This window comes from Mustelus asterias, chromosome 12 (assembly GCF_964213995.1).
Source record: "Mustelus asterias chromosome 12, sMusAst1.hap1.1, whole genome shotgun sequence".
Taxonomy (NCBI): domain Eukaryota; kingdom Metazoa; phylum Chordata; class Chondrichthyes; order Carcharhiniformes; family Triakidae; genus Mustelus; species Mustelus asterias.
The window spans coordinates 42,256,031-42,279,035 of NC_135812.1; the positions used below are offsets into that span (position 1 = coordinate 42,256,031).

The window sequence follows — 23,005 nt, forward strand, 5'->3', positions numbered from 1 at the left end:
GTTCGTCTCCAGTGCCTCAGCTGATATCTAAGAATTACCCAGTGCGCAGCTCTCCAAGCACTGGGATTTGTGTTGGGGTTCCTTTCAATTCCAACTTGGAAAACACATTCAGTAACCAACTACACAGGCTAACATAACTAAATCACATTTATTTACACTTCAATTATACAGAAGCAGCAGGCAGACACTGCAAAGAGGATGATATCGCAATCACTGTGTAGCAATCCAACCTTGTAGGAACATGCTCACCTGAATAGAATATATTGTAGATTAGCATAGAATCCCGACAGTGCAGAAGAGGTTATTCGGCCTGTTGAGTCTGCATCGACTCTCCAACAGAGCATCTTACCCAGGCCCTCCCCTCTACACCAACTCTGTAACCTCGTGCATTTAGCACAGCCAATCCACCTAACCTGCACATCTTTGGACTGTGGGAGGAAACCGGAGCACCCGGAGGAAACCCACGCAGACACGGGGAGAATGTGCAAACTCCACACAGACAGTGACCCGAGCCAGGAATCGAACCAGAGTCCCTGGCACTGCAGGGAACCAGAGCTAAACACTGTGAAACTCACAGTGTCTGATCTAACACTTGCAATCATTATTGTTCTTGAATCACGATCATATTTTCTGGCGCCATTCTGTTCAGTATTCGGGGCCACCCATTCCCAAGGAGGGAAAGATTGAGTGCTCAGCTGTAGCTAAAGGACACTGCACATCAACAGCACATTCCATCAAAATCATTTCGATCATCCAATAATGTGTCAGGATCAGACCACCCAACAATCCCCTATGGCAACACCATGGACACAGTGTGTGGGTTCATAAATGTCCTGAAAACATTTATTATGGTAAAATCTAAATGTACCATCTGTCACTGTCAGACACCTGGATGCACGATGATGCCACGACCTGGGATCTCGCGATCTCCAACATCTCAATGCTACCTCTCCACAGGCCAGTTGTCCACAGCCTGGAGAGCGGCTGACATTAACCACAACACAACGACAGGGAATGAGACAATGTCAACTGGCAGCTATTCAACTCCTCCCAGTCTGCACAAGGTGAGGGATGGTCATGGCCCCATCTTCATCAAACCTTTCTTCACACACTCTTCATTTACAGAAGGTTCAGCCGGGCTTTATTACGTGTTGCCATGGTCACCAGCTGAGCACTGGGGGGAAGCAGTTTGGTTGCTCAGTGTTCCACAGGAAGTGATGTCAAACTCTGCGCTTTTTCTGGTAGGCTGAAGGCAAAAAGAAAACACACAAGGTTAGAGTTCAAAAGGGGCAGGGATCCGGAATGGAGCTGGAGGGGGAGAGAAGGGGATTGACAGTCGATCAGAGAGAGCGGACACAACTAGGTTCACACATGGAGCAGTTTAAACTTTATTTATTAATGTCACAAGTAGGCTTACATTAACACTGCAATGAAGGTACTGTGAAAATCCCCTAGTCGCCGCACTCCGGCGCCTGTTCGGGTACACAGAGGGAGAATTTAGCATGGCCAATGCACCTAACCAGCATGTCTCTCAGACTGTGGGAGGAAACCGGAGCACCCGGAGGAAACCCATGCAGACACGGGGAGAACGTGCAGACTCTGCACAGACAGTGACCCACGCTGGGAATCAGAACCAGGTCCCTGACGCTGTGAGGCAGCAGTGCTAACCACTGTGCCGCCATGCCAGAACTAGAGGGCACAGCCTCAAAATAAAGGGGAGTCAGTTTAGGACAGAGTTGAGGAGGAACTTCTTCTCTCAGAGGGTGGTGAATCTCTGGAATTCTCTGCCCAGTGAAGTGATGGAGGCTACCTCGTTGAATATGTTTAAGTCACGGATAGATAGATTCCTGATCGGTAAGGGAATTAGGGGTTATAGGGATCAGGCGAGTAAGTGGAACTGATCCACTTCAGATCAGCCATGATCTTATTGAATGGCGGGGCAGGCTCGAGGGGCTAGATAGCCTACTCCTGCTCCTATTTCTTATGTTCTTATGCCACAGAGTTCAGAGAACAAATTACAGTCTGCGCCTTGGGAGAGGAGGTCCAATCATCTTGCACAATGTTCAACACCATTCGCAGATATTGAAGCAGCCCATATCCAAATGCAGCGAGACCGGGACAACATTCAGACTTGGGCTAACAAGTGACAAGTAAAATTTGTGACAAGCAACGGCCATCTCCAACAAGAGAGAATCTAACCATCACCCCATGACATTCAATGGCATTACCATTGCTGAATCTCCAATATCAACATCCTGGGGTTACCACTGACCAGAAACTGAACTGGACCCAGCCATATAAACACTGTGGCTACCAGAGCAAGAAGTTTAACAACACCAGGTTAAAGTCCAACAGGTTTATTTGGTAGCAAAAGCCACACAAGCTTTCGGAGCTCTTAGCCCCTTCTTGACTCACCTGAAGAAGGGGCTTGGAGCTCCGAAAGCTTGTGTGGCTTTTGCTACCAAATAAACCTGTTGGACTTTAACCTGGTGTTGTTAAACTTCTTACTGTGTTTACCCCAGTCCAACGCCGGCATCTCCACATCATGGCTACCAGAGCAGGTCAGAGGCTGGGAATACCGTGGTGAGTAACTCACCTCCTGACTCCCCAAAGCCTGTCCACCATCTACAAGGCACAAGTCAGGAGTGTGATGGAATATTCTCCTCTTGTCTGGTTGAGTGCAGCTCCAACAACACTCAGGAAGCTCAACACCACCCAGGACAAAGCAGCTTGCTTGATTGTTACCCCTTCCACAAACATTCAATCTCTCCACCACCAATGAACAGTGGCACTAGTGGACCATCTACAAGATGCACTGCAGGAACTCACCAAGATTCCTTAGGCAGCACCTTCCGAACCCATGCCTACTACTATCTAGAAGAATAAAGGCAGCAGATACCAGGGAGCACCACCACCTGGAGGTTCCCCTGCAAGACACTCACCGCGCTGACTCGGAAATATATCGCCATTCCTTCACCGTCGCTGGGTCAAAATCCTGGAACTCCCTCCCTAACAGCACTCTCTATGTACCTACACCTCAGAGACTGCAGCAGTTCAAGGAGGCAGCTCACCACCACCTTCTCAAGGGCAACTAGGGATGGGCAATGAATGCTGGTCTAGCCAGTGACACACCACATCCGTTGAATGAATAAAAAACAAAACAAGTTACAGACAGGTCCTCAGGGTGGGGCAGGGGGTGTGAAGAGAGAGAGAGAGAGAGAGGAGAGAGGACAGTATCTATGTCTTGTGGGCCAATCTTGCTGGTCTAGAGCTGGAGAAGGTTGGGTGCCCACCCTGTGCACTTTTGCCTTTCCACACAGCAGGCACTGCCCACGTACCTGCCGAGATGATTTCAGGATAGTTGCAGTGCGCCTGATGGAGTGCGGAGCTGCTCCGTCTGTCCTGCGTTGGAGGAGGACGCGGACATTGGGAACGTAACTCCACGAGCGTCCCAGAGCTGGCTTCACCCCCCCGCCACGATCCTGGACCACACAATTTGTCACCTGGCAGGTGAGAACAGTCAATGTTAATAAGTCAATGAAATGAGTGGAACTGGTCAACATCGCCCTGCTGTTATGGGAGCTTGCTGTGTGAAAACTGGCTGCCACATATCCTACAATAGTAGCCACACTCCAAGTTGGCAAACACTGTCTCTCCAGATCAGGAAAGGCAGCACGCAAGTAAAAGTGATTTTTACTTCATCAAACTGCAACCCAGCACAAACATTCTGCCTTCAGGCAAGGAGGAAATCTCAACAAATGCACAAAGGAACAAAACAACAACTATATTTATATAGCGCCTTCAATGTAAAAAAATGTCCCAATGGATTTCCCAGGAGTAATATAAAACAAAGTGTGACACTGAGCTAATAAAGAGCTGTTAGGTCAGAAGATCAAAAGCCAGGTCAAAGAGGTACGTTTTAAGGAGAGACTCAAAGGAGGAGAGAGAGTTAAAGTTTATTTATTAGTGTCACAAGTGGGCTTACATTAACACTGCAATGAAGTTACTGTGAAAATTCCCTAGTTGCCACACTCCAGTGCCTGTTCGGGTACACTGAGGGAGAATTTAGCATGGCCAATGCACCTAACCAGCACGTCTTTCAGACTGTGGGAGGAAACCAGAGCACCCGGAGGGAACCCAAGCAGACACAGGGAGAACATGCAGACTCGACACAGACAGTGACCTGAGGCCGGAATTGAACCCGGGTCCCTGGCGCTGTGAGGCAGCAGTGCTAACCACTGTGCCACCGTGCTGCCTGGAGAGAGGTGGAGAGAGCAGATTCCAGAGCCTGGGGCCTTGGCAACTGAAGACACAGCCACTAATGGTGGAGCGATTAGAATCAGGGATGCTCACAAGGCCAGATATAGATAAATGCAGATGTCTGGGAGGGTTGTGCAGCTGGAGGAGGTTACTGAGATGAGAGGCGAGGTCACGGAGGGTTTTGAAAACGCAGATGAGAATTTTAAAATCAGGATGTTGCTTGAACAGGAGCCTGACTCAGTCAGTGAGCACACAGGGTGAGGGGGGCGCGGAGCTTGCAGCAAGTCAAGACACGAGTAACAGAGTTTTGGGGTGGCCTTTTTTTAAAAAAGAGAGAGTAGAATGTGGATATGTGCTCAGGAGAAATTTGTAATGGTCAAGTCTGGAGGCACGAATGAGGGCTTCAGCAGCCGAGACGGCGGTGGTGTTACTGAGGTGGAAATATAGGGTCTGAGTAATGATGCAGGATATATGGTCAATGTTCATCTCAGGGTCAAATCTATCACCAAAGCTGTGAATGGGCTGGTTTCATTCCAGGCAGTGGTTAGGGAGAGGGATGGAGTCAGTATCCAGGGAATAGTTGGCTGGTGGAGGGAATATTCTGATCCTGATGTCAACGGCTCTTCCCATGGCTTGTACCCTCCGCCGGGAGCCGCCAATGACGGGACCAGAGGATTCCCTCCGCTTGATAGGAAAGGCCGGAAAATTCCGAACGGTGGCTTTAGTCATCCGAATATTTCATTGGAGAAACCTGCCCATTCAAAACTGGATGCTGTGCTAATATAACACAAAAGGTGGCCATTCAGCCCATTGTACCAGTGCTAGCTCTTTGAAAGATTCAATTCATTTCACTCCCCTCCCCCATGATGTGGAGATGCTGGCGTTGGATTGGGGTGGGCACAGTAAGAGGTCTCATGACACCAGGCTAAAGTTTATTTGGTAGCACAAGCTTTCGGAGTGCTGCTCCTTCATCTGATGAGTGGAGAGGTAGGTTTCACAAACACGGCATATCTAGACAAAGACACAATTGTAAGATAATGGTTGGAATGCGGGTCTTTACAGGTACAGACAGTGCGAGTGGAGGGAGGGGTAATCACAGGTTAAAGAGGCGTGAATTGTCTCCAGCCAGGACAGTTAGTAGGAATTTGCAAGCCCAGGCCAAATGGTGGGGGTTACAGATAGTGTGACATGAACCCAAGATCCTGGTTGAAGCCATCCTCATGTGTGCGGAACCTGGCTGTCAGTTTCTGTTTAACGATTCTGTCTTGTGTGTCGTGAAGGCCGCCTTGGAGAACGCTTACCCGAAGATCGGAGGCTGATGCCCTTGATTGCCTAAGTGTTCCCCAACAGACAGGGAACACTCTTGCCTGGTGATTGTTGCGCTCTGTTACTCGTGTCCGTTCATCTGTTGTCATAGCGTCTGCATGGTCTCACCGATGTACCATGCTTCGGGACATCCTTTCCTGCAGCGTATCAGGTAGACAACGTTGGCCGAGTTGCAGGAGTATGTACCATGTATCTGGTGGATGGTGTTCTCACATGAGATGATGGCATCCATGTCGATGATCCGGCACGTCTTGCAGAGGTTGCTGTGGCAGGGTTGTGTGGTGTCGTGGTCACTGTTCTCCTGAAAGCTGGGTAGTTTGCTGCGGACAATGGTCTGTTTGAGGTTGCGTGGTTGTTTGAAGCTACAACATCTTCTTCGGAGCCTTTAACATGTCATCAATGAAGACAAACATCTCGCCAAGGCCATCCCCACACCACCATTACTTGCCTTCAAACAACTGTGCAACCTCAAACAGACCATTATACGCAACAAACTACCCAGCCTTCAGGAGAACAGTGACCAAGACACCACACAACCCTGCCACAGCAACCTCTGCAAGATGTGCCGGATCATCGACACAGATGCCATCATCTCACGTGAGAACACCATCCACCAGGAACACGGTACATACACTTGCAACTCGGCCAACGTTGTCTACCTGATACGCTGCAGGAAAGGATGTCCCGAGGCATGGTACATTGGGGAAACCATGCAGACGCTACGACAACGGATGAATGAACACCGCTCGACAATCACCAGGCAGGAGTGTTCCCTTCCTGTGGGGGAGCACTTCAGCAGTCAGGGGCATTCAGCCTCTGATCTTCGGGTAAGCGTTCTCCAAGGTGGCCTTCACGACACACGACAGCGCAGAGTCGCTGAGCAGAAACTGATAGCCAAGTTCCGCACACATGAGGATGGCTTCAACTGGAATCTTGGGTTCATGTCACACTATCTGTAACCCCCACCATTTGACCTGGGCTTGCAAATTCCTACTAACTGTCCTGGCTTGAGACAATTCACGCCTCTTTAACCTGTGATTACCCCTCCCTCCACTCGCATTGTCTGTACCTGTAAAAACTCACATTCCAACCATTATCTTGCAATTGAGTCTGTGTCTATATATGCCGTGTTTGTGAACCCAACTCTCCACTCACCTGATGAAGGAGCAGTGCTTCGAAAGCCCGTGATTCCAAATAAACCTGTTGGACTTTAATCTGGTGGTGTGAGACTTCTTACTGTGCCCACCCCCAGAGCACCGCAGGCTTTCTTTTTCAGGTATTGATTCAATTTGAAAATTACTATTAAATCTGCTTCCATTGCTTTTCCGACATTCCGGAATAGAACTCATGCCATCAAATAAATTCTCAAATTCCCTCCACTTCTTTTGTCAGTTTTTCCAAATCTGTGTTCCCCATCTGCCTGTTTCTCCTTATTTGGTCGATCAAAACCCTCCATCATTTTGGTCAGCTCGATTTTATCTCCTTGTAACTTTCTCGACTCAAAGGAGAACAATCCCATTTCTCCAGTGAAGGAAGTTCCTCCATATTGAGTCCGATTCTCGTGATTCCTCTTTGCATCGCAACAGTCAAAATTTGGGATGATGCTTTTCACTCTTAGCCCCAAGTCCCGCCCACCCGTTTATTTTGAAGTAAGCAGGTCAAAGTGAGCTTTCAGTACTTACCACAACAGCCACACCCAGCTCTCTGGCCAGAGTCTTCAGTTCCCTCGCAAGCTGCATCATGAGAGACATCCCTAAAACAATAAATTCAAACTGTAACGATTCTAATCAGGCGATTGAGGTTGGTCTGCTTGAATATGAACTCCCTGATTAAGGGCCAAATTGATGGTCCAATCAGGGAGCCCCATGCCCTATAAACATGAGTGTCAGTTCCTCTGACACTCCGGATGTGGACTGCACACTGCGGGCACTCTGTACGGCGCTGTTGGATCTTGTAAATAAAGGAATTTTGGTGAAGGGACTTGCACCTCCGAGGACTTATTACACAAACACACAGCGATCAAGGAGTTGAATTGCGCTGAACTCTGGCCTCAGTCTTGGGAGTCAAAGGCAGCACTGCAGGGGCTGAGGAACTCTCCCCGTTCACAGTACGGGGGTTTATCTCTGGGAAACTAGCAGCAGGCGTAGGCCATTCAGCCCTTCAAGCTTGCTCCGCCATTCCTCATGGTCATCAAATTCAATATCCTGATCCTGCCCTCCCCTCATATCCCTTCGGCCCGTAGAGCTAGATTTAATTTTGTGTTTTGGCCTCAACTACATTCGGTGGAAGTGAATTCCACACATTCACCATCCTCTGGGTGAAGAAATTTCTCCTCCTCTCAGTTCTAAAAAGGTTTACCGCTTATCCTCAAACTATGACCCCTAGATCAGGGGGAGACAATGAGCCCACGCTCTCGCTGCCTCAGTCAGCTCCTGAGAGCTGAAGGTGCTGCCATAGCTTCCTGACGCTGCACCCTTGGGTGCTGCTCGCCATCCCGATCGGAAGAGGCTGCTCTTTGACGTAGTCCCGACACACCAGGCAACAAGATCAGGCCCCTCAGCCTTTCAACAATCAATTGCATCCAGGCCACTTTGTATCTTCATGCTAGTTATCTGCCTCCGTTCCATATTCTCAATGCTCCCAACTAACAGGAACCTTCTCAATCTCAGTTCTGAGAGTTTCCATTAACCGAGGTCAGCAGCTTTTTGGCAGAAAGTTCCAGAGTTTCACTCTTTGTGGACAAATGCTTCCTTACGTCCCGCCAAACCGGCTCGAATTTTAAGGTTATGTCACTTCCTTCTGGGCTCCCCGACCAGGGAAAATAATTGCTCTCTCTCGCTACCTTATTAATTATATTAATCAGTTTAAACATCTCAATTAGATCACCCCTTAATCTTCAGTACGTGAAAAAACACTGTGTCCCTGGCTCTCCTCTCCTGGTACACCAGGGGCAGAATTTTCCCATCCTGCCTGCCACAGGAATCGTAGCGGGCGGGACACGGAACATTCAAAGATCTGTTGACCCCGGGCAGGATTTTCCGGTTTTGAGACGAGCGAAGCCGGAAAATCCCACCCCAGGGGTTTGACCTCTCTGTGCACCCTGCCCTCTAGTGGCAGAGCTGAGAGTGTGCGCTTCCTGCGGGCACAGACCCACAACCTGGTCAGTGTCTCCTCAATCGCCACCTTTCACCCCAGGGCAGCCGGATAGAGCCAGCCCGTCTGAACGGAGCTTTTCAAACCCATTCTCACCTTCCAGCAGCTGTCCGCCCAGGATGGAGGAGAGCACAGCAGTGACGGAATCGATCACCACGGCTTTTACAGAGGCACGAGCACCTGTCACCTGTGGAGACAGGAAAAGCATTCAGCAGGAAATTCAGCCCCGCGCCCCTGCACTCTCCCGCTCCCTCACCCCCTTCCCGCACGCGCCCCCTCCCTCCGCCCCCTCTCCCTCCCCGCACTCCCACTCCCTCGCCCTTTTCCCGCATGCGCCCCCTCCCTGCCCCCGGCCTCTCCCTCACTCCGCCTCCCCTCCCTCCCTGCGCTCCCCCTCCACTCCCTCCCCCCGCCCCCTCTCCCTCCCCCCGCCCCCTCTCCCTCCCCCCGCCCCCTCTCCCTCCGCCTTCCCCCGCCACCTCTCCCTCCCCCCGCCCCCACTCCCTCCCCCCGCCCCCACTCCCTCCCCCCGCCCCCACTCGTCCCCACGCTCCCACCCTCAGCCCCCCTGCGCCCTCTCCCTCCCTCAGGCCCCCCCCACGCCCTCTCCCTCCCTCAGGCCCCCCCACGCCCTCTCCCTCCCTCAGGCCCCCCCACGCCCTCTCCCTCCCTCAGCCCCCCCACGCCCTCTCCCTCCCTCAGCCCCCCCACGCCCTCTCCCTCCCTCAGCCCCCCCACGCCCTCTCCCTCCCTCAGCCCCCCCACGCCCTCTCCCTCCCTCAGCCCCCCCACGCCCTCTCCCTCCCTCAGCCCCCCCACGCCCTCTCCCTCCCTCAGCCTCTCCCGCGCCCTCTCCTTCCCTCAGCCCCCCCGCGCACTTTCCCTCCCTCAGCCCCCTCCGTGCACTCTCCCTCCCTCAGCCCCCCCACGCCCTCTCCCTCCCTCAGCCCCCCCCACGCCCTCTCCCTCCCTCAGCCCCCTCCGCGCACTCTCCCTCCCTCAGCCCCCTCCGCGCACTCTCCCTCCCTCAGCCCCCTCCGCGCACTCTCCCTCCCTCAGCCCCCCCACGCCCTCTCCCTCCCTCAGCCCCCCCCACGCCCTCTCCCTCCCTCAGCCCCCCCGCGCACTCTCCCTCCCTCAGCCCCCTCCGCGCACTCTCCCTCCCTCAGCCCCCTCCGCGCACTCTCCCTCCCTCAGCCCCCTCCGCGCACTCTCCCTCCCTCAGCCCCCTCCGCGCACTCTCCCTCCCTCAGCCCCCTCCGCGCACTCTCCCTCCCTCAGCCCCCCCACGCACTTTCCCTCCCTCAGCCCCCCCCGAGCCCTCTCCCTCACTCAGCCCCCGAGCCCTCTCCCTCTCTTCCCCCCCCTCCCCACGCACTCTCGCTCTCCCTCTCCCCTACCTGCTGTGTGAAGCTCATTCTGAGGTCCTGCAGGGCGTCCAGCAATCGGAACACTTCAAACACGCGGAGCACCTCTATCCGCTGGAGAGCTTCACTCTGCCAGAGGCCGGAGGAAGAGGGAATGTGAGAAAGGAGAGAGAATGATGAGGCTGGAATAGACAGAAAGCTGTGAATCTGTGTGGCAGCAAGCACACCTCGGGATGTTGCTGAGGTTTTGTGCAGGCAGTGAGGTTTTTAAAAAAAACTGTAATGAATATTTTTTAAGATAAGGAGCTGTAGAGATAAGGCTGGGAGTGACGCAGTCAGAGCTGAACCTATCCTACCTGTCCTTCCACGCTGTCCACCTGCTTTTGGATGAGTTGCAGGAGGCGAGAGGCAGTCAGTCCCCCGGTCGAATCGATGTACAAGACTTTCTGCTTCAGCGCACACGATATGTTCACTGCTAAACTGAGGCACACCTTTAACCAGAGGGAATGAGAGAGGTTAATCCGCACATTCACCTTTGTCCCCAAACTGCCAGAGTAACCCACTGGCAAAACGCAGTGGACAGCAAGAGCTTCTCCAAGTATTTAAAGAAGAAGAGAGCAGCTAAAGTGAATGTTTGTCCCTTGGAAGATGAGGCTGGGGAATTAATAGTGGGGAACGCAGAAATGGCTGAGACACTAAATCAATATTTTGCCTCAGTTTTTGCAGGGGACACTAGTACCATCCCAATAGGCAATGCAGAGGTTATAGAAAAGGGAAGAAATTCGAAGTATTATCGTCACAAGGGAAAAAGTACGGAGCAAACTATTCATATTGAGGGCAGACAAGCCCACAGGGCCTGATGCCTACATCCTAGGGTCTTAAAGGAAGTGGCAGTGGAGATAGTGGATCCATTGGGTACAATATTCCAAAATTCCCTGGATGGGAATGGCTCTGGTGGATTGGAACAGTGCTAATATCAAACTCTTATTTAGAAAGGGAGGGAGGCAAAATGTAGGACATCCGTCATTGGGAAATAGTTAGAATCCATTATAAAGGATGTAATAGAAAGTCAAAATACAATCCATCAGAGTCAGCATGGTTTTATGAAGGGAAAATCACGTTGGACTAATTTCCTTAAGTTCTTCAAAGATGTAACGAACAAGGTGGATAATGGGGATCTTGTAGATGTAGTGTATCTGGACTTCAGGAAGGCATTTGGTAAGGGGTTACACAAAAGGTTAATAACAAGGTTAGTTCACATGGGGTTGGGGTAATTTATTAGCTTGGATAGAGGATTGGGTAATCAACAGAAAGCAGTGAATGGGGATAAATGGTTCTTTTTCTGGCTGGGAAGATGTAACTAGTGGGATGTCACAGGGTTCAGTCCTCAGGCCCCACCTATTTACAATCTATATTAATGACTTGGATACAGGGAAAGAAGGTACTATAGTCAAATTGCAGATGACACTGAAATAGTAAGCTGTGATCATGAAATAAGAAATTTACAAATGGATACGGATAGGTTAAGTGAATGGGGCAAAATGTGGCAGATGGAGTTTAACATGGATAAGCGTGAGGTCATCCATTTTGGTCGGAAAACTTCAAAGGCAAATTATTATCTAAATGGAGGAAAACTTTGCAGTGCTTCAGTGCAGAGGGATCTGGGTATCCTTGCACGTAAATTGCAGAAAACCAATATGCAAGTACAGGAGGTAATAAGGAAGGAAATGGAATCTTGGCATTTATTGCTAAAGGAATAGAATATAAAAATAGTGAAGTGTTGCTGCTACTGTACAAAGCATTAGTGAAACCGCACTTAGAATATTGTGTACAGTTTTAGTCCCCTTACTTGGAGGGACGTAGTTGCATTGGAGGCAGTTCACTCGATTGATTCCAGAGATGAGGGGTTTGTCTTACGGAGAGAGATTGAACAGTTTAGGTCCATACTCCCTGGAATTTAGAACAATGAGGAGATCGAATTGATGTGTACAAGATGATCAAGGGGATTGACAAGTAGATGTGAAGAGGATGCTTCCTCTTGTGGGACAATCTAGAACAGGGGGTCATAGTTTTAGAATAAGGGGTAGCAAGATTTAAAAGAGAGAGAGGAGAAACTACTTCTCCTAAAGGCTTGAGGACCTGTGGAATTCACCACCCCAGAGTGCGGCGGATGCTGAGGCATTGAACACATTTGAGATGGATAGATAGATCTTCAATTAGTGATGGGGTTGAAGGTTTAAGGAGAACGGGCAGGAAGGTTGGAGTTGAGGCCAAGATGAGGTCAGCCATGATCGTGTCGAATGGCGGAACAGCTCGAGGGACTGAATTGCCTGCGCCTGCTCCGAGTTCTCATAGGCTGGTTGCTGGGATAACGCCTGGCAACTTTTCTGGGGAAGGGATCAAGCAGATTGAAGAACTGAAATAAATTGCTGATGGATAATTATGATTTTAACCTGGAAAGTCTGCAAGGTTTTGAAGCATTATTGGTGTCAAAGTTTGAACGGCTCTTACCTGTGTTTTCCCGCAGCCTGGCGCGCCAACAAACTCCGTCACCTCACCGGTGTAAAGGCCCGAGTCCAACAGGGCATCCAGTCTGCAGAGAGAGATGATATATTCTAACAACGCAAGCTTGTTAATTCAGTGGAAGGCGGCCAGAGAGAGCAGGCCTATCGGTGAGCCCAGGCCTGGACTCTCTGTATGTTAATTATCATTATCCTGATTTCCTTCTACGTTTGTGTGAATGAGGATGAGGGAATCAGGAATGGGAATGGTGCAAAATCGCCAGGAATGAAACTGGGATTTAAAGGGTTGAATGATACTGACAGGTCCAGTAAAGCCGGCCAGCACTGTGTTAGGATAGGGGTTCAGTGATTGAGGGGTGAAATTAGGACGACTGTTTCCCCCCGAAAGGCTGGAAGTCTGGAACCTTGTCCCAAAGAAATTTGAAGGACACTTGAGAATTTCTCCGCTGAGATCGATAGTTCTTGTTTCCGCGAGGATGTTAGGGGATGTGGACCAAAGGCAGGTAAATCGAGCCGATCAGCATGAACTAAGTGGGAGACAGGACAGGCATGAGGGTAAGAATGGCCCACTCCTGTGTCAAACATACACAACTCAGCGGGCAGTACCTACTTGTGGTTTCCTGTTGACAGGATGGCTGTGGAACCCAGAAGTTCCTCGTAGAGAACAGCCCCGTTGGAAGGGAAAGGAGAATACTGGGCAAGCAGCACACGCCTCACAGCGACCAGCGTCTGAGGAAAGATCCCAACATTAGCACCAAGTATTCAGATGCAGCACTCAAAAACCAGAAACTGAATCATCCAAATTCAAATTCCCAGCTTCAAGAAACTGCTTTCAGTTTAAGCTGCTTTCTGGAAAAGTGACCAATAAGCTGAGATATTGTTACAAACCTAACTATAACAACAACTTAGATTTAAATAGCACCTTTAACATCATGGAACGCCCTCAGGTGCTTCACAGGGGCATTACAAAATGGAGCACGACAACATGCCACTGGCATCCTATAGGGGAGGCGATGGCGGAGTGGTATTGTCATTGGACTAGATTCATAGAATCCCTACAGTGCAGAAGGAGGCCATTCGGCCCATTGAACCTGCGCCGACCACACTCCCACCCAGACCCTGGAAACTCCCCCCCACCCCCCTCCCCCCAATATTTACCCTTCTAGTCCCTCTGATACTTAGGGGCAATTAAGCATGGCCCATCCACCTAACCCGTACATCTTTGGACTGGGAGGGGAAACCGGAGCACCCGGAGGAAACCCACACAGACACGGGGAGAATGTGCAAACTCCGCACAGACGGTGACTCGAGGCCAGATTTGAACCTGGGTCCCTGGCGCAGTGAGGCAGCAGCGCCACAGTAATGCCCTAGTCATCCAGCGACGGAGAGTAATACTCTGGAGGCTGGGCTTCGAATCGCACCATGGCTGAGGGTGAAATTTAAATTCAATAAAAATATGGAATTAAAAGTTCAATGGTGACCATGAAACCATCATCGATTGTTGTAAAAACCCACCTCGTGCACTAATGCCTCTTTAGGGAGGAAAATCTGCCATCCCTACCTGGTGTCAGCAATGTGTCGGACTCTGAAATGGCCGCTCAGTTCAAGGGCAATTAGGGATGGGCAATAAAAGTTGGCCCAGTCAGCAAGGCCCACATCCCCTGAATGAATAAATCCTTTAGGAAGCTGCCCTATCAGTCCCACTTTGATTCGGTAACTCTTACAAGCCCTTTAAAATGCTCTGGTAATCCATTCCATTCTATCACATCAAAGCAGGGTGAGTAACAGTGGGGAGTAATTGCTGGTCTTGCCAAGGATGCTTTGATTCCTTTTGAAACAAAGGCAGCTTGAGACAGGGTGAAGGGGGCTAGTAGCCATACGAAGAATCATACACACTGCTAGCTGTGGGGAAGTACCCAAGGGTGGCTCGTTCTCAGGCAGAAAACCTGCAGGTATGAACCCTCACAGATTGTAAAACAATGTGAGGCTGCTCAGACAGCAGGGAGGCAACACGGTTTACAACTTGAACACAGGGTTTATCTATCAAACCTCCCTCGCTCAAGAACATTCAAACACCAGGGGCCTTGGACATGGGGAGGATAATTGATATCTACAAGTCGTTACGTTAAGGACCGGATAGTATATTCAAGCCTTTACACTAATTTTATATTATGATCAAGTAGACGTGCACATCTTAGTGTCGTATTATGCATGATGTAAACCTAATCAATAGTTGTGAGTGGATATAGATAACTTCTATACAAATGTACATCTCTGGTTGATATATGGTAATTACTTGTAATCGAATCTGGAAGTATATTGGTTTGGATATCCAGTGCTCTGGACTGCATCACCACCTGGTGTGCTGTTGTCCTTGCTATAGCTTGTAAATAAAGGCCAATTTAAAACTCCAAAATTCTTTGCCTGATCACTTGAAGGGAACAAAGTCGGTCAGCATCTGAATACCAGCAGCATCACAACACAGGGCTGCACCATTCATTCATTCTGTCTGATAATCGCCAAAACCCTCAACAATGACAGCAACTGAAAACACATCATCTTGAATATTACATAGGGTGCCTTTAGAGTGACTTTTCTTTTATTCATTTGTGGCACATGGGCATCACTGGTTGGCCAGCATTTATTGCCTGTCCCTAGTTGCCCTTGGAGGGCAGTTGAGAGTCAACACATTGCTGTGGCTCTGGAGTCACATGTAGGCCAGACTGGGTAAGGACAGCAGATTTCCTTCCCTAAAGAACCAGATGGGTTTTTCTGACAATCGACAATGGTTTCGTGGTCATCAGTAGATTCTTAATTCCAGATATTGCTTATTGAATTCAAATTCTACTATCTGTGCTGGTGGAATTCAAACCTAGGTCCCAAGAACATTAGCTGAGTTTCTGGATTAATAGTCTAGCGATAATACCATTATGCCATCGCCTCCCCATAAGGCATTACCACTGGGATCAATGCCCTCATTACCTTGTAGGAAATGCAACATTTCTGTGCCAGGTCTTCAACATCTGCAGACACCAAATGCACCACTGAAAAAGATGGGAGAGTGCATGAAACTGGATTAGACAGTTCCACAACCTTAACTCCAAAATCCCAGTCTGAACACTTGCATTAACCCACCATTCTTGTCAGCTATCAGCAAGCACACTGCCCACTTGAGTGGTAATTTAAAATGTATTTATTAGTGTCACAAGTAGGCTTACATTAACACTGCAATGAAGTTACTGTGAAAATCCCCTAGTCGCCACACTCCGGTGCCTGTTTGGGTACACGGCGGGAGAATTTAGCATGGCCAATGCACCTAACCAGCACATCTTTCGGACTGTGGGAGGAAACCGGAGCACCCGGAAGAAACCCATACAGACATGGGGAGAACGTGTAGACTCCACACAGTCACTCAAGGCTGGAATTGAACAGAGGTCCCTGGCGCTGTGAGGCACCAGTGCTAACCACTGTGCCACCATGAGGGGTGTAGTCCTGTGATCTCACAGGCCAGTACACTTAAGATTGAGATTCTTAACATCCCAGGTCAGGTCATAAGACCATAAGCTATAGAAGCAGAATTAGGCCATTCGGCCCATCAAGACTGCTTCACCAGTCAATCATGGCTGATATGATTCTTACCCCCATTCTCCTGTCTTCTCCCTGTAACTTTTGATCCCCTTATTGATCAAGGACCTATCTATCTCTGTCTTAAAGACACTCAATGACCTGGCCTCCACAACCTTCTGTGGCAATGAGTTCCACAGATTCGCCACCCTCCGGCTGAAGAAATTCCTCCTCATCGCAGTTTTAAAGGAGCGTCCCTTCACTCTGAGGTTGTGCCCTCGGGTTGTAGTCTCTCCCACTAATAGAAACATCCTCCCCATGTCCACTCTATCTAGGCCTCTCAGGGTCCTTGGGACCAGCAGAGAGGGGGAGACTCTGTACACCTGGATTAGAAACCAATAAGAAGTTTAACAACACCAGGTTAAAGTCCAACAGGTTTATTTGGTAGCAAAAGCCACACAAGCTTTCGAGGCTCTGAGCCCCTTCTTCAGGTGAGTGGGAATTCTGTTCACAAACAGAACTTATAAGACACAGACTCAATTTACATGAATAATGGTTGGAATGCGAATACTTACAACTAATCCAGTCTTTAAGAAACAAAACAATGGGAGTGGGGAGAGCATCAAGACAGGCTAAAAAGATGTGTATTGTCTCCAGACAAGACAGCCAGTGAAACTCTGCAGGTCCACGCAACTGTGGGAGTTACAAATAGTGTGACATAAATTCTGATTCTAGGATCGCATGATAAAGACTCAGGAGGAAAAAAGCAGAAATATTTATGTGAAATAGTGTGACATAAACCCAATATCCCGGTTGAGGCCGTCCTCGTGTGTGCGGAACCTGGCTATCAGTTTCTGCTCCGCGACTCTGCGCTGTCGTGTGTCGCGAAGGCCGCCTTGGAGAACGCTTACCCGAATATCAGAGGCCGAATGCCCGTGACCGCTGAAGTGCTCCCCAACAGGAAGAGAACAGTCTTGCCTGGTGATTGTCGAGCGGTGTTCATTCATCCGTTGTCGCAGCGTCTGCATAGTTTCCCCAATGTACCATGCCTCGGGACATCCTTTCTTGCAGCGTATCAGGTAGACAACGTTGGCCGAGTTGCAAGAGTATGTACCGTGTACCTGGTGGATGGTGTTCTCACGTGAGATGATGGCATCTGTGTCGATGATCCGGCACGTCTTGCAGAGGTTGCTGTGGCAGGGTTGTGTGGTGTCTTGGTCACTGTTCTCCTGAAGGCTGGGTAGTTTGCTGCGGACAATGGTCTGTTTGAGGTTGTGCGGTTGTTTGAAGGCAAGAAGTGGGGGTGTGGGGATGGCCTTGGCGAGATGTTCGTCTTCATCAATGACATGTTGAAGGCTCCGGAGGAGATGCCGTAGCTTCTCCGCTCCGGGGAAGTACTGGACAACGAAGGGTACTCTGTCCACTGTGTCCCGTGTTTGTCTTCTGAGGAGGTCAGTGCGGTTTTTCGCTGTGGCGCGTTGGAACTGTTGATCAATGAGTCTAGCGCCATATCCTGTTCTTATGAGGGCATCTTTCAGCGTCTGGAGGTGTCTGTTGCGATCCTCCTCATCCGAGCAGATCCTGTGTATACGGAGGGCTTGTCCGTAGGGGATGGCTTCTTTTACGTGTTTAGGGTGGAAGCTGGAGAAGTGGAGCATCGTGAGGTTATCCGTGGGCTTGCGGTACAGTGAGGTGCTGAGGTGACCGTCCTTAATGGAGATGCGCGTGTCCAAGAATGCAACCGATTCCACAGTTGCGTGGACCTGCAGAGTTTCACTGGCTGTCTTGTCTGGAGACAATACACATCTTTTTAGCCTGTCTTGATGCTCTCCCCACTCCCATTGTTTTGTTTCTTAAAGACTGGATTAGTTGTAAGTATTCGCATTCCAACCATTATTCATGTAAATTGAGTCTGTGTCTTATAAGTTCTGTTTGTGAACAGAATTCCCACTCACCTGAAGAAGGGGCTCAGAGCCTCGAAAGCTTGTGTGGCTTTTGCTACCAAATAAACCTGTTGGACTTTAACCTGGTGTTGTTAAACTTCTTACTGTGTTTACCCCAGTCCAACGCCGGCATCTCCACATCATTAGAAACCAATCCCAGGTGTAAACAGTGCTAACATTTATTCTGTATCTGGAACAGAGGACACTTGCTGGTTTGGTGGGAGGGAGGGAGGGAAGGAGGGGGGGGGGGGGGGGGTTGGGGGCATTAGGTGAATATTACTACATCAACCACAGAGGGAAGCTTGTCAGCTCTGGTTAGACATATCACTGGAGGTTTCCATTACATCCTGCTTTCAAACACCCTCACCTCCAGTCAAACTGCCTCTCCAACGGTTTTTTTCTAACACAGGAGCTGAAGTGCTTAAAGAGAAATAAGTAACACATCCATGCTATTTCTCCCGGGTTGTTGACCGAGTGATATCCGGGAAGCGGGGAGGGAAGCGAATCCTGGGAGGAATAATTACAGCCATCACCAATTGAATTGCAGCAAAAGTAAAAAAGGCAGGCGAGATTCTGCTTGCCTGGGAAGTTAATCACGCTGGGGCGAAGTTGTGCTCGGGCAGTCCCTGTTTAAAACAAAGCAGCGACTGCACTAGAGCAAGCCGGAAAGAGACTGGAGACAGCAGTGCAGAAATGTAAGTTCTTCCTCCGAGTGGGGGGGGGGGGGAGAGGGGTAATAGATGGGGCAGAGGATTGGTTAGTTCCTACCTGTCACTACGTTCTGGTCTTTTAAAGCCTGGATGAGCTGGGCGGTGGCTCCGGGACAGATGCCCTCCCGGAGGAACACCATGGTGAGAGGGATGATCTGCAGAGGGTAAGGCTGACACTGGCACACTCGCTTCCTCCTCCCTTCCGGATTCCAACTCCTCCACTCGCTACATTTTCCCGCCAGAAACTGACACGTTCCAATTTACAGTCGCAACGTTCCAGAACCTCGTGACGTCATCGGGTTTGGGTTCCAACAAATTGCACCAGTCCCGTAAATATTCGTGTAATCCGGCCTTTACAAAAACCCTCCCACCGTAAATAACCATATAAATTCGAATTGAAAATTGCACTAACTGTGGCCACAGTAATTGATTACCCCGCCCCCTCTGTCTTCCTGCTCCTTAACATCACCCTCATCACTTCTATAAAACCCTTACTTCTCCTTTTGTCAATATTTTGTAATTGGGTACCAGAGCAGAAACCCTAAAGTATGTTAAATTTTAAGTTTATTTATTAGTGTCATATAGGCTTACATTAACACTGCAATGAAGTTACCATGAAAATCCCCTAGTCACCACACTCCAGCCCCTGTTCGGGTACACTGAAGGTCAATTTAGCATGGCCAATGCACCGAATCAGCACGTCTTTAGGACTGTGGGAGGAAACTGGGGCACCCGGAGGAAACCCACACAGACACGGAGAGAACATGCAGACTCCGCAGAGACAGGAACCCAAGCCGGGAATCGAACCCATATCCTGGGCACTGTGAGGCAGCAGTTGATCTGGAATCGATTGTCTTTTGTGGAAGAGAGTTCCAGATTTCTACCATGTTTTGTGTGCACATTGTTTCCTTGTTTCGCTCCTGAAGGGTCTGGTTCGCACTTGCAGATTATCACCATCCCTAATGTCAGAGGAATTGTCTTCTCTCTCTCTCTATCGATAAGATCAGTTTCCCCGACCTATACTGAAAAACCTAGATTAACCTTCTAAATTAAACTGAACACCACCCTCAGCTTAAGGTGGGGGGGGGGGGGGGGGCAGGTGGCGGGGGGGGGGGGGGGAGGCGGGGGGGGCAGGTGGCGGGGGGGGGGGGGAGGCGGGGGGGGCAGGTGGCGGGGGGGGGGGGGAGGCGGGGGGGGGGGAGGCAGGTGGGGGGGGGAGGCGGGGGGGGGAGGCAGGTGGGGGGGCGGGTGGGGGTGGGGGGGGGTGGGGGTGTGGGGGGGTTGGGGTGTGGGGGTGTGGGGGGGTTGGGGGGTGGGGGGGGGGCAGGAGCTGAATTGATAAGTTGAGATGGAAGATTGCACAGAGTTATCAATGACAGAGTGTCATAGAGATGTTAATACTGAGGAATAAAATTATATTAATAACACAGAGGGTTGTCGTGTTATGTGGTGATAATGGTAACACAGCATTAAAGAGGTATTACTAACACTGAGGATCATAAAGATATTAATCAGACAGGATTACAGATGTTAATACTGGAGAATGCAGAGATATTAACACAGGGTTATAGTGATCCGGTGATACTAGTATCACAGGGCAAGTGTAATATTAATTATGCTGAAGGATGCAGATATATGGATAGAGGGTAAAAGTGATATATGGAGGTGGTATGATTGGGTTAAAACTGAGGGTTACAGAGATATTGATGACTGCATTGGATTATTTTGCTTGAGACAATGTAGGGAAGGAATTTAGAATTTTGTCCTTGACACTTCCGACACAAAGCTTCACACAACAGGAACTCATTGTTGGGAGTTGTACCAGCACGGCCTGTGTGAAATGGGTTTGTGGATGGGGGAAGGTAGAGAGCAGCACTGACTGCCCACTAACCTGTGGGTCCACAGACAAACTCACCTCACCCAGAATGAAATGGCTAGCTGGGTGAGGAGACACTCAAACCATTAGCCTGGGCTGCCTTTGACCTCTAGTCCCAGAGGCAATCAGCAATAATCCGAAGCAATGATCAAGGGATATGGGGAGGAAGGCAGGATCAGGACATTGAACTTGATGATCAGCCATGATCAAGATGAATGGTGGGAGCAGGCTCAATGGGAGGAATGGCCCACTCCTGCTTCTAGTTTCTATGTTCCGATGCTAATCCATTTTGCCACCCAGAATCTCGGATAAATTGCTGCCTTACTACTATGATACTGCATATGGGCACTTGGGTGCCAGCGATCTTCAGGTATCTCAGTCATAATGACAGGGCTTCACCTGCAAGCTCACTGGGTGTTAGCAGATGTTCAACTATGGAGGGCATCACAGCTAAGCCTGATGTCTTGCGGGTGAGACTGAAGCCCGATCCACGAACTCGGGCTGATGTAAAAGATCCCATGCCACTACTTGACGAAGCACTGGGCAGTTAACCCCAGTGTTCCTCAGTCAGCGTCGAGGGAGTTAACCCCAGTGTCTCTCAGCCAGTGTTGAGGAGAATTAACCGCAGTGTCCCTCAGTCAGTGTTGGGGGAGTTAACCCCCGTGTCCCTCAGTCAGTGTCGAGGGGAGTTAAACCCCGTGTCCCTCAGTCAGTGTCAGGGGAGTTAACCCCAGTGTCTCTCAGCCAGTGTTGGGAGAGTTAACCCCCGTGTCCCTCAGTCAGTGTCGAGGGGAGTTAACCCCAGTGTCTCTCAGTCAGTGTCAGGGGGAGTGAACCCCAGTGTCTCTCAGTCAGTGTCAGGGGGAGTTAACCCCAGTGTCTCTCAGTCAGTGTCAGGGGAGTTAACCCCAGTGTCGCTCAGTCAGTGTCAGGGGAGTTAACCCCAGTGTCGCTCAGTCAGTGTCAGGGGGAGTTAACCCCAGTGTCTTTCAGTTAGTGTCAGGGGGAGTTAACCCCAGTGTCTCTCAGTCAGTGTCAGGGGAGTTAACCCCAGTGTTTCTCAGTCAGTGTCAGGGGATTTAACCCCAGTGTCACTCAGTCAGTGTCAGGGGGAGTTAACTCCAGTGTCTCTCATTCAAAGTCAGGGGAGTGAACCCCAGTGTCTCTCAGTCAGTGTCGAGGGGAGTTAACTCCAGTGTCTCTCAGTCAGTGTGGAGGGGAGTTAACTCCAGTGTCTCTCAGTCAAAGTCAGGGGGAGTTAACTCTAGTGTCTCCCAGTCAGTGTCGAGGGGAGTTAACCCCAGTGTCTCTCAGTCAGCGTCAGGGGGAGTTAACCCCAGTGTCTCTCAGTCAGTGTCAGGGGAGTTAACCCCGGTGTCTCTCAGTCAGTGTCAGGGGGAGTTAACCCCAGTGTCTCTCAGTCAGTATCAGGGGGAGTTAACCCCGGTGTCGCTCAGTCAGTGTCAGGGGAGTTAACTCCAGTGTCTCTCATTCAAAGTCAGGGGAGTTAAACCCAGTGTCTCTCAGTCAGTGTCGAGGGGAGTTAACTCCAGTGTCCCTCAGTCAAAGTCAGGGGAGTTAACCCCAGTGTCTCTCAGTCAAAGTCAGGGGGAGTTAACTCCAGTGTCTCTCGGTCAGCGTCAGGGGGAGTTAACCCCAGTGTCCCTCAGTCAGTGTCAGGGGATTTAACCCCAGTGTCACTCAGTCAGTGTCAGGGGGAGTTAACTCCAGTGTCTCTCATTCAAAGTCAGGGGAGTGAACCCCAGTGTCTCTCAGTCAGTGTCGAGGGGAGTTAACTCCAGTGTCTCTCAGTCAGTGTGGAGGGGAGTTAACTCCAGTGTCTCTCAGTCAAAGTCAGGGGGAGTTAACTCTAGTGTCTCCCAGTCAGTGTCGAGGGGAGTTAACCCCAGTGTCTCTCAGTCAGCGTCAGGGGGAGTTAACCCCAGTGTCTCTCAGTCAGTGTCAGGGGAGTTAACCCCGGTGTCTCTCAGTCAGTGTCAGGGGGAGTTAACCCCAGTGTCTCTCAGTCAGTATCAGGGGGAGTTAACCCCGGTGTCGCTCAGTCAGTGTCAGGGGAGTTAACTCCAGTGTCTCTCATTCAAAGTCAGGGGAGTTAAACCCAGTGTCTCTCAGTCAGTGTCGAGGGGAGTTAACTCCAGTGTCCCTCAGTCAAAGTCAGGGGAGTTAACCCCAGTGTCTCTCAGTCAAAGTCAGGGGGAGTTAACTCCAGTGTCTCTCGGTCAGCGTCAGGGGGAGTTAACCCCAGTGTCCCTCAGTCAGTGTC

General features: G+C 50.1%; 1 protein-coding gene across 1 annotated transcript; it reads right to left on the reverse strand.

Annotated features, from left to right (window-relative positions):
* Nucleotides 1-128: 128 nt before the first annotated feature.
* Nucleotides 129-19,282, reverse strand: rad51d (RAD51 paralog D). Its single transcript, XM_078225091.1, has 10 exons — nucleotides 18,904-19,282; nucleotides 15,611-15,672; nucleotides 13,239-13,357; nucleotides 12,618-12,699; nucleotides 10,463-10,597; nucleotides 10,140-10,235; nucleotides 8,836-8,926; nucleotides 7,269-7,339; nucleotides 3,339-3,503; nucleotides 129-1,246 (listed from the first exon to the last, which is right to left on the reverse strand). Exons 1-10 carry the CDS (start codon nucleotides 18,983-18,985, stop codon nucleotides 1,145-1,147), a joined length of 1,005 nt encoding a protein of 334 aa, XP_078081217.1. The 5' UTR covers nucleotides 18,986-19,282; the 3' UTR covers nucleotides 129-1,144.
* Nucleotides 19,283-23,005: the final 3,723 nt, after the last annotated feature.

Bases quoted from the DNA above. Each gene is read 5' to 3' on its own strand.
- rad51d (XM_078225091.1), bottom strand. From the start codon at position 18,985: ATGGTGTTCCTCCGGGAGGGCATCTGTCCCGGAGCCACCGCCCAGCTC. The intron at 12,700-13,238 runs GTAGGTACTGCC...CTCTCTCTGCAG, and splicing joins CTGTCAACAGGAAACCACAA to ACTGGATGCCCTGTTGGACT. The intron at 1,247-3,338 runs GTACGTGGGCAG...TTTTGCCTTCAG, and splicing joins TCCTGAAATCATCTCGGCAG to CCTACCAGAAAAAGCGCAGA.